This window comes from Strix uralensis, chromosome 24, assembly GCF_047716275.1.
Source record: "Strix uralensis isolate ZFMK-TIS-50842 chromosome 24, bStrUra1, whole genome shotgun sequence".
Classification (NCBI taxonomy): Eukaryota; Metazoa; Chordata; class Aves; order Strigiformes; family Strigidae; genus Strix; species Strix uralensis.
In genome coordinates, this window is record NC_133995.1 from 3,257,560 (window position 1) to 3,275,606 (window position 18,047).

The 18,047-nt window shown below is 48.4% G+C and overlaps 1 protein-coding gene across 7 annotated transcripts in view; it reads right to left on the reverse strand.

The window, feature by feature from the left end:
- Positions 1-13,025, reverse strand: part of PPP1R12B (protein phosphatase 1 regulatory subunit 12B) — a 127,317-nt gene extending 114,292 nt beyond the window's left edge. For all 7 annotated transcript variants that reach the window (XM_074893991.1, XM_074893987.1, XM_074893988.1 and 4 more), the window contains exon 1: positions 12,654-13,025. In XM_074893991.1, coding sequence (XP_074750092.1) covers positions 12,654-12,941 — 288 coding nt within the window. In that variant the 5' untranslated portion in view covers positions 12,942-13,025. The remainder of the gene's footprint in view (positions 1-12,653) is intronic.
- Positions 13,026-18,047: the final 5,022 nt, after the last annotated feature.

Consider the following 18,047-nt stretch of genomic DNA (forward strand, 5'->3'; position numbering starts at 1 on the left):
GGATGGTCCTCTAGTAGTTGGATTAAGTGATATGTTATACACAACAGATAATAGCTTAGTGGCTTCATATGCCAGTTCCCCCTGAACAAATAGCAACTGGTGCTGAGGACCCAACACTTTTCATTGGTCTGAGCACCTCTGGAACCTCTTTTGTCTGAGCTGAATTTTTATTTTAAGAGATCTTTGTACAGGAAGGACTGAAGGCATGCAGACACAGCACTGCTGAGAAGCAATACAAAACTGTTCAGCACACAATGGCAAAACTGGGACAGATCTGTCATCTGAAACTATTTAGTTGAGTTGTATCCAAGACTCAGATTCTCCCAATACTCCCCAGAAAAAAAACCCCATGGTACTGTGTGCTCCCTGAATACGGCATATATCTATTACAGTGATTTATGATTGAGAGGAGAAAGCACACAGGCCACCCCATAATAAAAGATGATATGTCACAATGAACAATGTATCTTTCTTTCAATTTTGAAATAATTAGGATTTAAATTCCACTAAATCATCACTTTTCAATTTTCTTTATTAAAAGTCCCCCTGCTCCATAGATACAATATGCAGAAGTTTGCCTAAGTTCTATCTGTCTGCAGCAAATACACTCACCCTCATGCACCCCCCTCTCTAAATATATTCCACCTTCCAGTTCCAAGCATACGAGGAAAGACTGAGGAAGATGTGTGTGAACAGGGAAGGGATGCAAACTCCAGGAGGAGAGGTGCAGATAATCCCACCTGGAAGTCGGAAGGCTCACGGACTGAGCCTTTGCGCAGCCACTAACACACCCAGTATCTGAGATGCAGCTCACCTCACACTGGGGATGGTACTTGGATCAAAAATACAGACTCCGAGCAGCCGCAGGGGACTCGCCACCTCTCAGCTTTCCCCCCAAATTAATTAGACTGAGAGAAACTAAGTGACAGAGGGTCTGGGAAGCAAATGGCAGTGGGTTGGCAAGTGACACGTGGACTGGAGACAAGCTCAATAGCTCCAGGGCAGTCCAAAGCCCTGGAGTGGGTTTGGTCCAGAAAGCATCTGGGCCACCCCGGCATGGCACACAGACCTAGGGGATGCAGGAGCAGCCAGCACATGGTGGAACTGCCCAGGAACAGCAAACAAACAGGAGTCAGATCCCACGCAGGGCTATCAAAAGGAATACAGAGTAAGAAATCGTTGAACAGTGTTGTTTGCCTCACCAGTTCCTTCTCCTTCTAGCCAGAGGCTATTCAGCTTGGTCCAAGAGAGGGACTTAAGCTGCCAAAACCTGCTCTGCCCTCACTGCCCTGCTTGCAGAAAGGCTGGTCTACAAACCACGGGAGCTGCTTAGTCCTACCTACCAGCCAGGTTTCCTCACCTGCTGGCAGGAGCAGTTGCTTTGCCTGCACACAGGTTTGGCACTCAAAGCTGCTTCTTAAACCCAGCTCCCCAGGATAGCATCCTTCTGCTGGGCACAGGCTGGTCAGAGGGGGCCCAACAGCCCTGTCTGACTTGTCACAAGTTTGTGTGGGCACTAAGGTTAAGCAGAGCTGGACCCCACGACATGCTTTTTGCAAGGACACAAGCTAAGCCCTGCTGACTTATGGCTGCTCATTCTTGCAGCCAATCCACAGAAACCGTGCAGCCATCACTCAGCGGCTGCTTTCAACAGCTACAGCTACTCATCCCCCTCCAGAGCCCAATCCATACCCTAGTGCCTCCTGCACCCCCTTTCCATACTCAGAAGGCACTGAGCAACAGTTAATATTTGAATTGCAGCAGCGATTAAACCAGTAGCTGGACTGAAAGTGAAAAGGGCTCCACGAAAGTGGACTCAAGCCAAAAATGAGAGTTCAGCTTGTTTGACAGCATTTCCTACAGTGTCAGCCATTCTGCACATGGGAGCAGCAAGACGCGTTCTTCGGCAACTGGAAGACAATTGCTAAGCAAGCCCATTCATAAAATGAAGGCAGCCAAGAAAGATAAGATAACACCCTTAGCCTTAAGAGCCACTGATGTCTGTACTGAAAGATGGGTAAGAAGCATTTACCAAAGTGGTAGCAAGAAACAGAAAAATCCCCAATTATCATCTCCCTTGGGAGATATACCTGGCAGTACTACTTATTGCGTGCCTCCTCCTGAAGAAAAGAGGTCATGACATGCCTTAAAACTGAACTGGTGCTGACAGATAAGCCGTTTTGAATCATTGGTTAAGTCATTGTGCAAGTTTGCACCAAAAAGTAGGGAAGGCATCACAGGTATGAGACGACAGCAATTGCTCACTAACTGTGTTCCTGCAAGACCGAACACTGAAGGAGTTAAGAGACAAGTCAACTAGAAAGAACCGCTCCTATTTCCCTCCCGGCAGGAACCTCACTTTAAAACTTAAATTTTTTAGAAGGAAAAAAAAAAAAAGAAAACGGCAAAAAAACAGGGAAATAAGGAAATCAGGAAAACACCGAGGAAAACACCCTAGAAACATTTAGTTTGCTGTGCACAGGAGTGTCTGACAGTCGCTGCGAAGAACTACGGGCAAGTGAGACTGAAGTTTCATGCAGTCCCACAACTACAGAAGTGCTGCAGCCGAGGAGGCTGGTACGACAAAATGGGCACATGCTAGAAGGAACGGACTAAGGACAGTTCCCAGGAAAAGCAGACTGGTCCTGCTAGCTACACTGCACAGCACCAGAGCCCCAACCCAGGGAATAAAGCAGAAGGAATGTCCAGGGATCACTTTAGGGGCCAGGCAGGATGCAGACTCGGCTGAGGACGAAGCTGGCTGATGTCACTGCAAAGTCACTGCCATCTTTCAAAGGTCATGGCGACAAAGGGAGGATCCTGATGACATGCAAACACCACCCATCATGTAAGAAGGATGCAGGGAACTACGGGCCTGTCAGTCCCAACTTAGTTGTCTTAGTAAATCTTCCTGATAGCTATTTGCAGCCACATGCAGGAGGTGGTGGTGACTGGGAACAGCCAGCATGGATTTACCAGTGGCAAATCCTGCCTAACTTGATTGCCCTCCACAATGAGAAGCAGGCTGGGTGGATGATGGGAGAGTGAGCGTGGTACACCTTTGACACCATCTCTGACAGTATTCTTAACAGGCAGATTGGCGAGAGCTGGACTACAGAAGCAGACGATAAGGCGATGGAAAACTGTCTAGAATATCAGGCTCAGAAGGTGATCAGCCGTACAAAGTCCAGCTGGCAGCTGATTACCTGCCATCCCTCAGGGTTGATACTGGGGCCAATATAATTCAATGTCTTTGTTAACAAAGCTGATTAACACCAATTACGGGACAGAGAGCACTCTCAACAAGTTTGCAGATGGTATCAAACTGGTTGGCATGGCTGGGGCAGGAGATCCTTCTCAGAGGGACCTACACAGGCTGGAGAAGTGGCCTGACAGAGAGCTTGTGAAGGTCAACCAAGGCAAAGGGAAAGTCCTGCTCCTAGGACAGAATAACTCCTTGCAACAACACAGACTGGGGCAACTGGCTGTAAAGCAACACTGCAGAAAAAGACCTACCAGGTTCTCAGGGAGCAGACAGATGAGATGCAGTCAAGGTAACTGCTTTTATGGACTATCAATACAACTCTCTGGAAGAGACTCTGACACACAATGTTGACTTTCTGCTTCTCAAAAGTCTTTGAAACAGTAATTTTGAACACAACTCCTACCTTTCAAAGCTTGTCCATGGTACACAGATTCCCCTAAAAGCTAACAAGACTGATGGGAATACCAGCACACAGTAAGTTGAGCTGGCTGGAACCTGGCGTGGTTCAGTTGGCTTCCTAAGAACATAGTGAGGCAGCACAAAGCAAGACAAGAACTGGAAGCCAACACCAAGTGATGAAACCAGCTTTGAAGGTTTAACCTATATGCTACCTCCTTCAGAATTAAGTCAGTGGCACTTTCTAGCCTTCTCTAGAGAGCACTATTTCAGCTCAGTATTCATAATTCTGCTTGAAATACTTGCTGCAGGTTGCTTAAAAACCACCTCTTGCATCAAAAAAGAAGATGTTGTGGTAACAGCCTAGGACGTGGCATTTTGCATGTACATCAAGTTGCTTTGAAAGCGTCTTTGCCAGTGTAATAATTTTTGGTAACTGAAAGGCTTATATTAATGCAACATGTAGATCATACCGACAGTACGAACATCACTTGGGATGTTGATTAAAAGACTCAAGCAAGGGCACATGGCTTGCTAGCACAGGAACTTCTGCTGGCATGATCACACCGCTTTAAAAAAATTAAATCAGACACTTGGCAAGTTCGTAGTGTTTGTATGACTGTCGCAGGTGCAGTTAAACTCCTACCCAGGCTCAGGATAGGCACCTCTTCCTGGACAGGTGTAGGCTGTGCTAATGCAACCAGTTAGCTCAGATGTGGTTGTTATCCCCAAAAACACCAAACCTGTCTGCGCTAGAGAGCATGTCATCTCGCTTACAGAAACCAGAGAGCAAATGCGGTAGAAAAATGGCTTGTTAGATAAAAATTTAGAACATTTCACCCTCCAAAACCACAACAGTGTTTAGGCTATATATTCTGATGATTTCTGTTGGCAGAGGCAGGGTCTCTGTTGATGATGTAACTCAGAGCAGTGTCCTGGTTATACCAAAACAATTAAAGTAAGCCCCATTACTCACAGCCTGCTGGGTCAGAGTTCACCTGCCCCAGCAATCTTCCAAGGGAGAAATCCCTATTAACATGCCTCACACAAAGTATCAAGTTGTCACTCAAGACCAATCCATAATTAGTAATTGTTTTGAGTAAGGCTGACAATTCATATGAACTCAAGTCCTGGAACAGGACAAGAAACCCTGCTTCATACTTTAACTTCAGTACAAAACCACTGCAGCAGTACTCCAGCATGCATCAATTCAAGCACAAAACCCAGTCTGGTTAATTTGGTGCAGCTCCGTGTGCAGGCCCTACCAGCTTCAAGCTGGTGTACATCCGTTTGGGTTATGGTATTATATTTACAGGTCCAAACTAAACACACATAAGCCATGTTAGGCCAGCAGAGCCCACACACAAAGTTTCATCAGTTCACTAAATCACTACTAGACTCACCTCTTGCTAAACCAGCAGTTGCATTTAGACAAGGCCTAATACTACAAGTTGTAGCTATCACATGATTTCAGATGTAAAAAAGCATAAAGCTTTGTAACAAAGCCACATTAAGTGTCTAAGACAGTGAGGAATGACAAATTATAAATAGGAGGTGGCTTCAGACAGATTCCAGAAATGGATGGTGAGCAATCACTGTGGCAAATCAATGCTCCGGCTCAGAGTATCAGAGAGGGGCCAGGTTTAGTTTTACCCTGAAAAGGCAGTGACACATAAAAAGGCTAATGGCAGGTGGTCATTCTGCATTCTGTACATTTCACAAAGATTTACGAGCAAGGCTGAATGCTGGAAAAGCAATGCTGAAAGTGCTTGTGTCCCTCTGCAAGGTCAGCTTATTGTATTATGGAAACATTTCTGGTGAGACTTAGAAGTTAAGACTCTTCTATTTTTTTTTCAGCTACAGGAAACAAGCTACTAAGAAAAAACAGCATTAAAAAAATTCACACCATTTACTCTTAAAGAGTGAATTTCCAGTTATTTTCAGATGAGCAAAGACTATATTTGAGAGCTTAAAGCTGGAAGGAGACTGATCTTTCAAAAATTTAACATGAAAATATTTAACACGAGTGCACACAGATTTATTTTCTAAAATACTAGTCATTTGTAAGTACTGTACATTGTAATTATTACGAATGAATGCTGTCATGAGAAACTGCGTAGGTGTCTGATTCAAGAATTTTGATGTTCATGATTGTCAACAGCTTGATGAGGAAAAAAAAAAGAGGCCTGACTCTCGGGATTCAGCTGTCAGCAGTGCACGATATCATTCTCACTAGCCTGGGAATCTAGAAAAGCTAATTTCCACTGGAAAACACGTTCTAAGAATTAAGTATTTAAGAACGGTCCTGTCCCACCACAGTAAGAGACGCATCTCTGGAGTGAAGGGAGGAAATAAAATTTGGCACCTATAAGCTGTGCAGGTTGGAGCTCCACCACACAGTCATACTTTGAAAAGCTCCACCAGAGCAGGCAGATCACATCGCCCTCCATTTTCAAGTTGACAGCAGCTTGAAATGTTTCTCTGCACAGGCCTGTATGGACTACACTCACCGTGAAGTTGTTCTTAAATCCATTCATGCTGAAGTGCCCCATAAAAATAAGCACCTAAATCCCCACCAAAGTGTTCCCTCAAAATTCTTATAAACTGAAATTTTCCCGCTAAGGCATATTGAACACCTCCTCCTGCGAGCTGCACCTTTCATGCCCGTGCAGATCAGTTTGCTGCAGCCCAATAAAGGAGATTGCAGGGACAGCTGTTGCACCTCCCTTCAGAAGGACAGCTGAAAATAAACTGCAGACTCAGATCCCAGGATTTATACTGGGCACCTTCACGCTGGGGCCATACCATTATCACTAGGTCAAACAGTTCACTCATTTAGAGAGCTTGCAACTGGAGGGTGGGGGCTGCTATTCCCCTGAAAGGGTCAGGGGTTTTCGCTCATTTTTTTATCCGAGCCCTGCGCAAAAATACAATTTTTTAAAAAGCAGAGCAGACATTTCAGAGTACTTAATGCTCCCCCTGCCCTCATTTGTATTCAAAAGTTAGAAAGAAAAAAAAAAATTCTCAATTTATACAACCACTTACATAATACTCCCCTCTCCAAACCTTCTTAAAAAGACTGTTCTAATATGCACAGTCTGACAGGCCTTTTTGACTTATGGTATATAATAATCCTCAATTGAGAGCTAGCATACCAACTCAAAAGTCTTATATTTTAGTATTAGTCAGATATTATCTCAGTATATTACAACACACAGCACTTAAGATGTCTCACAAGCTCCACAGTACCTAATCTGAATTCTAAGTCTCTAAACCTGTTTGTAATAGAAACAGCTCCCAGCCCCTAACACACACCGTTAAAATAAGCAAGAGGCATTATAAATTGCAAAAATAATACCAGGATGACGGTAGTTTCATCTAGGTTACAGCTGAGAGAGTTCTGCTCACAAACGTTGCCTTTAATGCTTCAGCAGGTTTCAGCCATGCCAACAGGAGCTGCAAGACACCGCTCTGGAACAGCGACCGTTCCAGGCACTGCATTCATTGCTCATTCCTGCATTTTTTGCTGAGCTGGCTTTCAATCTTATCAAACAATGTTGATTCAGACAAGTATGCAGCATGAAAGACTTGTCTCCATCTCTAATGCAGGCCCAAGAATTTTATTTGCAAAAGTCAGAGAGCTTTCAGCATATATTAAGTGTAACAAGGGTTCCCTAAAATACCTTCGCTCCCCAAAGGAGATTTCCACGTGGGGCCAGAGCTCTGGACTGCACAGCAGCACTGCTGTAGACATGAGAACTTTTCCACAGACAGCACTAAGGACCAGGGTCATCACTTCTGGCTGCTGCCATACAGGAAGTTGTAGCTGAAAATCCTATCAGCTCACTTGCTTGTTTATGGGGAGCAACAGAGCTTGACTCATCTAATCACTAGATAGGATAAACAGAGGCTGAGGAAGGAAACGATGAAGATGCACATTTCCCATCACAAATATCCATCTACTTACTAAACAGAGTAGGTTTGCTCCCAGCATCCAGTAGCTGAGGGAATGCTGTGGTTGGCTTCAGTTTCCAGAAGCCTAACTAACCCGTGGAGAAACTGCCCCCAACCAGAACAAACGGAGACTGTGAGGAGCAGCACTTCTCCAAGGCTCTAACTCATTTCAGTTCAAGGTTAGTTTGTTTAGTCTAGAGTTAATTCTGCCCACTTAGGAGATTGTTTTGTAATAGAGATGCAAGGGACAGACAATTGAACTAACCCACAGGGACAAAACATCAAGCCAAAAAAGGGACTGAGTAAGACAAAAGCAAGAAAATAAAAGCATTAGGTTGGCAAAACAGCACTTCAGATTTTAACTAGCTTTGTCCAATAAATTCCTAGTGTATTGTAGGTAGTTTCCAAGCTTTCTCACCTTATTGAGTATATACTATTTTATTCCCATTTATAAGTGAAACACAAAAAAATATTTCACTTACCCTAGTGATAAACCCTATTTTTAACAGTGTCATATTTCAGTTTGATGAGCAGCGTTAAATACAGTGCAAACAGCTTGCAACTTCTATTTTCATTGGCAGAAGCATACCTTTGGAAAGAAACTTTGCAGAGTGCGGTGGAAAAGGTATATGACTCTCCCTAGATAACCTTCTCTTCCTAGGATTAATGTATTTTTAGACAATGCGGCCACCCAATCTTAAAAAATGCAGCCTGATGTATGACACTATCATCACCCATTAAAAGGTCAGATGCTAAACTACCTTCAAGTACAGCTGTGATGTCCCAAACATATGTGCATGTAGTACCTGCATACTTCATTCAAGAGATTTCATGTCACCGTGCGTTGTGTGGGATCCTCACATTTCAAGACACAAACTAGCTTTTACCTTTTGGTGATTAAGAAACTTCTCCTAGAAGCTGTTGCCGTATGAGTACTCTGTGTGGGTAACGACTGTCGGACCTATCTCAGTTATCCCGTAAAACAAACCCAGGCTGCTTCAGCCACTGCTGCAGTTCCAACCCTTTGCTCCGTGCTCTCTAGCAGTGATGTCCGAGCTAGAAAAAACACCAATCCACATTGGAGTCCTCTCTTTCCTCCCCTCAGTCTCCCAGATTTTGTTTTGGTGTTAGCACCTCGATGGTTCTTCCAACAGCCTCCAGACTGCTGCGGTTAGGGAGAGTGGTTTGTAATGTGTTAGCCCTGGCTTTGGTTTTTGGACTGTCCAAAAATTCTGCTGCCTTCTGCTTTGCTAGGACTGCACACAACATTTGGAAGTGAGTAAAGGGCCAAATTTGCTGAGCGGCAACCAAAAACTGACCAGCCTTAGTTTGACATGGATGCTGCTTTATGAAGCTCTGAAGAGCAACTACGGCATGCCTGCAGTTTTACAGCTCAGAAGCAGGAAAAACTTAAACTGGGACTGCCAGAGAGGTCACAGCTTCCACTGTGCAAAGTACCTCACTTCTCATGAAGCAGCTTCGGAATCACCACAGGTGCCCAGCACCCGAAAATAAGCCAAAAGCAAGTGCCAAGCTACTTTAAGAGTACTGTAAACGACAGAAACTCAGGAGTTATTTCATGAGCAACTCACTTCTCCATAGAACAGGAAGAAGGGAAACAGCGGGTAAATCAAAGGGCAGACAATCAATCTTTTCTGTTGTCATTGTTCGTGAACCAGTCCGTCATTAAAGACAAACAAGCATTGCCTATTACATTTGGAAATGCCTTCCCAACTAGAAGCATCAGAATTTTTTTCCCTTAAGACTCAATTTTCATAAAAGTTCACTCTTTGGTTCCACCTGTTGCTCAGGAGGAAGAGAGAGCATTTCATGCCCACTTCTCACCATCTGCAAACACAGAAGTTCAGCTGCGACCGATAGTTTGTTTCACCTACTAGTAGCCATTTTCTTGATGATTTCTAAATGTTCACTCACACTTAGCTAGCACCTCCCTTTCCATTCTGCATTAGACACAAGGCCATTGCCAAAAATATACTATATTCAATGAATTTAGTTAATCACTGAAAATATGGGGTTGATGTTCATCCAGAAGCAATTTGCAGGCACTGAGGTAAAGACACGTGTATAACTGAAGCCACGATACAGATGACAGACCCTGGCCTGTGGCGTAGCTTTAGCTGCACCTGATCCCTCCAAAGAGGGGGACGACACAAGCTGAAGGCTCAGAAACACCACTTGTCATTTAAAAGGTTATTTTCAAAATACAGCTTCATAGATATAAATAGCAAAGACAGCTTCTCACCCCGCAAGTACACAATGGTTCTTAGTCATAGTGGCCCAGATACTAAAGAAAGTGTGACTTTACCTTTGTTGAATGCCATGCAACATTTGGGGCCACTTCAAACAAACTAACCAAATTCGTAAGATGGGTCTTAGGTTTTGTAGAAGCAGATGTCGACTCTGATAAAGTAAGTCAATTGACTTTGTTAAGCTTTCCACTACCTGAAAAGACATTTGCTTGGACAGAGCAAATCTAGCTTAATATTATTTAGCCAAAGAAAAAAAAATTTTACCCAATCTTTCCTTCAGCAAAGCAAACTCTTTTCAATGTGTAGGATTTCCTTCCTCACTGCATGGCCGTTTGGTTTTACAAGTATTAAACGAGAGCAGACGGTCACTGCCATCTGTCCTACACTCACAGTGTTATGTTGCTAATACTAAGAGAAGTTATTTAAAAAACCCTCACATGTGCTACCTTCATTTCATTTGTCAACCAGCACTCGACGCTCAACCTGACACTTTACCATAGACAGTCCCATTTCCCAAGTAATATGAAAACAAACATATTTTGGACATGTTCAATGATAAGGAACTCAGAACAACCTCTTCAACCACGATAATAAACATTTTCACCTGACACAGATTTATAGATTCAAGACATACAACGAAACTCTGACAAATCAGCGTTTGCTCCATTTGGGTGTGCAAGAACATATCAGCACTCAGCACTCTTCGGTGTTGTCCAAGATATGCAGAGGAGAAAATGCTAATACATCAACAGGACATTGGAACAAAGCTTTTATTAAATTCAAAGTAAGGTCAACCTCCCTTCCTGTAAAGTTTCTGAGGAAACATTTCACGTAAGAGACTTGCTTGTACAGCTAGCATCTGCTTGACTACTCACTCATCTAAAAGCTCTTCCAAGTATCAAGCCCTAGGTGTTACTGCTCAATGTTACCCAATACTTAGCTCCTAAGACACAACTCCTTACGTATTCAGAAATACATCTGCACCCTGCTTGTCAATATATGGCTTGTCATATATTCAAGAAGTTTGACCTTGCAGAGATAATCACCCATTGTCTGACGAGTGTAATGCATTTCACGTTATGCTTTTGGCCAAGCGTCACATTCTGTACATCAGCAATACCCGGATACTTCTGAAGAGATCATAATCAATCCTGGGTGGAAAGCCCTCAGGAAGTCATCCCAGCTCTACCATACTTCTATCCACCTTAGATTCAGCCTTCTTCCTTGTCAAAATGCTTTCAATAACCAGCTTTTCAGTAACTGGCTCTTACTAGTGTCCATACAATTATTTATCAGATGATAAATGTATCCATGTTCTATTGGAGATTACTTAAGCAGTGTAACTTATTTGCTATTCCTATTAGAAAAAAAGCTGAGCTATTACAAAGTTCACTGCTTTGCCAGCTGAAGTCTTATTCAACCTGATGGTCCGTAAGCGCCTGTGCTCTTTGCTTCATAACTTATTTTTGGAACTCCAGAACAAAATGAATAAATATCACTGCCCGTTGTTCACCGACAGCCATGAGCAAGCGAGCCTGTGAACCGAGCTTGTAAATGTCCCAAATGCTTCAGTTCAATAATACCAGCCCAGCACAGACGAAAGCCTAATCAACTCAATTACTGTCCTGCTATTTGTGCTATTAAAGCATTATTCTTTACAAACACATTATTTCCAGATGTTATTCCTGGACTGTGCTTCTTTTCCCGGTCCTGTTGCTACACTACATGCTTAATCTACAAGATCTCGAGCTTAGAAAATTTTCTTCCTGAGGCTGGCCCAGATTCAAATCAGATTCATTTCACTGACCAGATGCAACAATCTGGGACGCTTTCACATGCCCTGCTAAATTCTCAATCAGTCTTAGATAGCAACAGGTTTCCCAATATTAAAGGGTAGCAATTTCACATGCTCCCTTACATTCCTGTTCATTTACACAGCGACAGCAAAAGCTACGGATGAAACACAGCACATGTTTCTAGACAGGCAAGGCTTTACCACTCTGAAGCTAACTTCTGCGATCACTTTTGTATGATCTTCTGCACATTTGGATGAATATTAATAGAATCTACGTCGCTTATCTGAGATGCGGGCACTCTGGTCTCTGCAAAGGCTGTCAAAGAGCAGTTTGGGGAGTTTCAAGGCAACTCCGATAGAACACAAACACAGAAGCTGACGAGACGCTTCTGACCTTGCAAAAACCGCACCCCCCCCCGGGAAATTTCGTAGAACTGCTGCAGTTTCAGCAGACCCCAAGCACAAAGTCAGAAGTTTTCCAAAAACTAATAAATTGGCCACCTAGTCAGGCTCGAGGCTCTGCCAGCCCAACGCTTTATTTTGCTAATTAAGCTACTTAATATCCCTGTGAGAACTCGGTACATCAAGCTGCTCGACTGGAATATGCTACCACGCTCCCCTCCAAACTAGGTCTCTGCTTCAGACACACGCTAAATATGCAGGAGGAGGCTCAGATCAAAGCTTTCTGTCATCGCTTTGTTTATAAACATCCCACTACTGGTGCCGCAGGTACCGCTCTGCCCTCCCCCTCTGCCAGCAGCAGGGGAAGCGTCTGAAATCGCGTCCCCCCCGCTCCGGGGCTGAGGAGGCGAGGGCAGAGCGAGCCCGTGTCCCCCCTCCCCCGGCCGCGGGAGCCTCTGTGGGGGCGCGGGGGAAGCCTCGCTCGGCGGCAGGCGAAGGGAAGGGACCGCCGGGCCGCCGCGCCCCCCGCCGGGCCCAGCTCCCCGCCGCCCCGAGCCCGGGCTGCCGGTACCTGGTGCAGGGCTGTCAGCCCGTCCACGTTGGTGGTGTTGATGCGGGCGCCGCGGCCCAGCAGCCGCTTCACCTCCTCCGTGTCCCCGCTGGAGCAGGCGGCCAGGAAAACGGCGCCCTCCTCGAAGCGGACGCGGGACCCCCCGGCGCCGCGGTGCCGGCCCCGGCCGCCCCCCGCCGCCACCGGCTCCTGCTCCGTCAGGGAGCCCTTCCAGCGCCGCAGCTGCTCGGCCCGCCGCAGCCGCGCCGACTCGGCCCGCTTCCCGCCCAGGTGCTCCGGCTCCGACATCGCCGCCGCCGCACTGAGGCGCAGGGAGCGCGCCGCTGCTCAGCCGGGAGCGGGGCGCAGCGCCCCCGCCGCCATCTTCGCTACGCCCCCGCCGCCGCCGCCGCGCCCGCGCCGCCCGCGCCCCGCGGCATCCCGGGACATGTAGTTCCCGCGGGCGGCGCCGCACCTGCCCCCGCGGGGCGGACACGGCTCCCGGCGGCCCCCGCGGCGGCCGCACCTGGGCGCGACCCGGACTACAGCTCCCAGCGGTCCCCGCGCGCGGGCCGGCCCCGCCCCTCCGCCCGCCATGGCCGCGCCCTGCCGGGCGCGCGGGGCTGCTGCGCCTGGCGCCGGGAGCCCGCACCCGCCCGGCCGTGCCCTGTCTGCGCGCCGGGGCGGCCCGCGGTGCCCGTGGCGGGGCCTGTGGTGACGGGGCGGCCGGGGAGAAATGGCTGAACCAGAAGAGCCCCCCCCCGGGCCAACGCCGGCAGGTCTGGCTGCCCCTCCGGCCCGCGCCGTTGCCGGTGAGGCGGCCCGGAGGACGCTGAGCTTCCAGAGAGGCGGTTTCCCGCTTTCCCCGTAGTTAAACCCGGAGCCCGGCCGTCCCCAGGAGCTGCGAGCGAGGGGCAGCGCTCTGAGGGGACGCAGCCCCCCGCGCCGGGCTTGCAGCCGCCGGGCCCAGCGGGTCGCCGTCCTGCAGCGGCCCGCGGGGGGGGCGATGTGCGGGCCGGAGGCTGCCCCCGCCCAGCTCTGCCTGCTGCAGCCGGACCAAACGCGAACGTTGGCCGAGATGTTTGGGTTGGCTTCGCTGCGCCTTCTCGGAGCCCCCTCTCGTGGCTGGAGCGGCCGGCTCCGCACGCCGCGGTGCCCGCCTGGTTCTGCGCTGTGAAGGGGCTGAGGATCCCTCGCTCCCGGCAGGCAGTTTTCATTCTGAGTGGAGGGGCTGCCCGTCTTCTTCGGGTTATTTTGTGGTATCAAGCTGCCAAGCAGAGGATTTGCTTCAAATTGTTCCTTAGAGGAATCGCAGAACGAGCACACCGCTAAATGATCAGTGACAATCCCCCAGACCAGATGGCATTTGCTCATTAGTCTTAACAAAAAAACCCAGCAGTTTTCAACAGAGTTCCAGGGAAAACCCCAGGAACTGCGGTGCAGTGTATCTATCTGATATCCCCAGCGTGCTAGTTATTAGGAACCACTCTAATGAACAGAGTTAGGGGCCACATTAAGGGCTATTAAATATTCATAGCAATGCAGATCATGGTTCATTAGCAGTCTAAAATCGCAAAACTGGAGTTAGGAGTTACTAGTGTAGAAGAAGAGCCACGAGGAAGAGGGCTTCACACAACGTGCGGTTTAGTGTGAACCTCCTGGCAGCAGGGCAGTAAGGATACGAGCTGTCGAGGTGGGTTTAAAAGCAACAGGACAAATTAATGGCAGTAAATCAATCAAGAGTCATAAATACAAAGCTGCCATCCTCGGTTGAGAAAGGCTGCGGGTTGCTGGAGGCTGGGATCCCTCAGCACACGCTCCTGGCTCCTGCAAGAGATGGGGTGCGCGCTGGGTCATGCTCAGCGTGACCAGCTATCGCCTTCCCATGCTTCATGTTGCATTCTTCCCAGCGGGATCGGTTATTCATGATGACAAGCGTGCTGGGTCCATGCTGCACCGGGCCTGGAGCTCCTTAACTTTGCATCTATTGCTTCAAGAATTTAATTACTTCTGGCTGCGTGCCAGGCTGATGTGAGCCTTAGCTCTTGCACAGAGTGATGGGCACAGCCACGTTAGCGGTTTTGTGAGCGCCTTCCCTATCTGCAAGGTGATAACAGGGCAGGAGGCCATCCCATTTCCCCCTGCGACTGACAAGACACCCCATGCTCCTATGAAAACTTCTGGATTGAGGCTATCAACCATTTATATTTTTAAAACATGCCTTTTATTTTCCTGACAGGAATTTTACCCAGGCATATTTGGAGAGTTTTCTGCATTTGTCTAGGATTCCTGGACATCTGACTAAGCTTCTGGATGCCGAAAAGTCCTGCACAGCCACATCTCATGAGAACTGGCTGTAAATCACACAAACAGTGATCCCAAAACTTCTGGGGTGCAGAGCTGCTTTGCACACGCACAGGTTTGCGTGTGTCCCCGGCCCGTGGCATGCCCTCTGCACGCCGGTGGGTCAGTCCGGTGCCTTCCTGGAAACGTCGGCTGTCGTGAGCTTTCTGCAAACAGCCTCCACTCTGTAGCAATCACAGCCAGAAGGATGGCAGCCCCGTTCCAGATCTGACTTCTCTTGAAAACGAAATATATCCCCAGACCAAAAAAAAAAAAAAAAAATTTGGCTAGAAGAGGAGACTGTTGTCTGTGACTACAAGCTTCTTGCCATCCTTCCGACATCTCAGACACCCCGGATCCCTGACACGTGTCACTGCAGTCCCATCTCTGCTTTCCTATGTTCTATTCCTTCAAATTCAGTCCAGTTCTGGCCTTCCTTCTATTTCAGCAGTGTGTTTCTGAACAAAAATTCATTATTCCAGGTCTCTTCCCAAGATGATCAACGTGAGAACGCATGGCTCAGCAATACATCTCCCAGATCCTGAGCAAAAACCATGTCTGTGTGCTCCCAGCAGCTAATATCTTTAAGTACCAGTTTCCTTCTTTTCAGTCTCTCTCTGAATTTCCTTTAACTGCTCTATTACAAAGAACTGCTTTATTTGTAAAATGAAATGTCTTTCTGGAAGGGTCTAGATTTGTTCTTCTTACCTCTGCCAGCAGCGTGTTTGTCTGAAGTTAAAAAAAATAAAAACTCCTACATCCCTTTATGTTCACTGAAAAATAATTTTACACCGGAGAGTGCCGTGGTAGATCCACGCAGGAATGGGACAGCCTGTGAACCCTGCTCTGAAGCTTTTGATGGCCCTGACATTATCCCGTGAATACTACTGGGTTTGTTTCGAGCCCTTAACAGTATTTTTGATGTCTTGATTGGTTTTGGTCACTCCTTTTGGCCCCTCTGCTGCCAACCCAGGACACTGTTTGACTTAACCCCTTGGTGTGACCATTCCCACGCGCCCACCCGTGTGGGACCCCGGCACGTTTAAACCGCACCCTCGTGTGCAGATTACCCTATGGGAAACTGAGCAGGCGCTTCAGTCTTTTTGGAAATAAAACTGGAGCGGGTCAAATTCCCAGTTAGCCCACTGACCTGGCTCGGGAAGCTGGGAGACGTGCGGAGCGGGGGGAGCCTCGCAGCCTTTCCCACTCCCACGTCGCCGGTGCAACACTAGATGGCGTGGGGACCCACGGCACCGCTCCGCCGCCGTCCGGGCGCCCGCAGCCGGGGCCCTAAACCGAAAACTTCTGCTCTCCTGCACCCCTGGGCCTGCCGGGTGCTGCTGGGGAGATGGGGAGGCTTGCGGCAAGCGGAGGGGAATGGACAGCCGAAGCCAGCCCTGTGGTGCACAGTCCGAGAGAGGCACGGCTGCCGCGTGGGGAAGACACTGGGAAGTGAGATGTGGCAAATTTTGGACCCTCGACGCCCCCCAAAAGATTAGAGAGTGTCCCTCTGTCAGATGGCAAGGCATCCCGCCGTCCGTGCTGGGGAGGGGACAGGCCTGGGCCGCACTCACTCCCTGCGGATGGTGTTATGTCCTTCACAAGCCTGGTCTCCTCCTCCAGCCCCCTCCAGAGCAAACACTCAGAGCAAAGCCCAGAGCTGGGGTTTGCAGCAGTGGACCCTGAACTGGTCCCCGCTCTCCAGAAGAGATGTGGCCAGGCTGGAGAAGGTCCAGAGGAGGGCCACAAAGGTGATCAGGGAACTGGGAAGCCACAAACATGATCAAGGGACTGGGAAGCTACAGAGATGATCAGGGGACTGGGAAGTCACAGAGATGATCAGGGGACTGGGAAGCCTGCTGTATGAGGAAAGGCTGAGAGAATTGGGTTTGTTCAGCCTGAGAAGAGAAGGCTTAGGGGAGACCTTATCACCGTGTTCCAGTTTAAAGGGTGGCTACAAAGAAGATGGAGACTCCCTTTTTACAAGGAGTTACATGGAGAAGATGAGGGGTGATGGGTACAAGTTATTCTTGGGGAGATTCTGATTGGACACAGGAGGAAAATGATTCACAATGAGAACAATCAGCCACTGGAATAATCTCCCCAGTGGTGGGAAGTGGTGGATTCCCCAACACTGGACACTTTTAAGATTCATCTGGAAAAAGTGCTGGGCCATCTTGTCTAGAGCGTGCTTTTGCCAGAAAGGTTGGAATCCCTGAGGTCCCTTCCAAGAGGGTATTCTATGATTCTATGAATTTTGGGATGCAGGGACCTTTTCTGAAGCTGTCAGTCAGCTTTTAATACACCCACTCCACCTCCTCTGGAGAAAAGGGGTATGGGAGCCTCCGAAACCTGACAGCCCCTGCCTCAGACCTGTGGGAAGCCAACTGGCGGGGGCAGGTCCCTCCAAGTCTGCCGGAGCCTGGCATTTGCAGCACCATCTCAAGCGCCCTGTGTTAGACACAGCCTGAGTCATCTGGCAGAGGTTTCCCAACCTCCAGGGGAAAGGCTGCTCATCCCTGTGTGCTGTGGTGATGGCAGCTCTGGGGTATGTCTCTAACACTCTGCAAGGCCTTGGGGAACCCTGTGGAGGGTCCGTGGCCATCATGGCCAACTGCAGTGGGTGATGTCAAGGGGCTCATGTCACCGTCCTCTTCAGAAGGTGCCAATGTGCATCGTGGCAACTGATAATGCCCCACTCAGTAAAACAGCTGTACCCTGTTAACTAAGACCCACACGTTCCCTTCAGCGGGGCCCTGAACGCCCGGTTAATATGTTCCTAATGCCACCCATTCCTAATGTGCCCAGCTGATGAGGTGTCCTGCTGTGCTCTGAGCTGTTGGATGGGCCATGCCCAGCAAGACTGGGTCCTTCAGGTCACCTCTGTCCTGCTGTCCATGCTTGGTCAGGGGCTGGTTCCCCCAGCAAGCGATGGCCATTCGTGCCCACTGTGCACACCCGGCATGGCAGCGTGGCTCCTCTCCCACTTGCATCCTGGTTCTCTGTGACAAAAGCCTGCCCTGCACACAGGACGTGAGCAGCGTGACCCCTTCCTGTGTTCCAGGCCTTGGT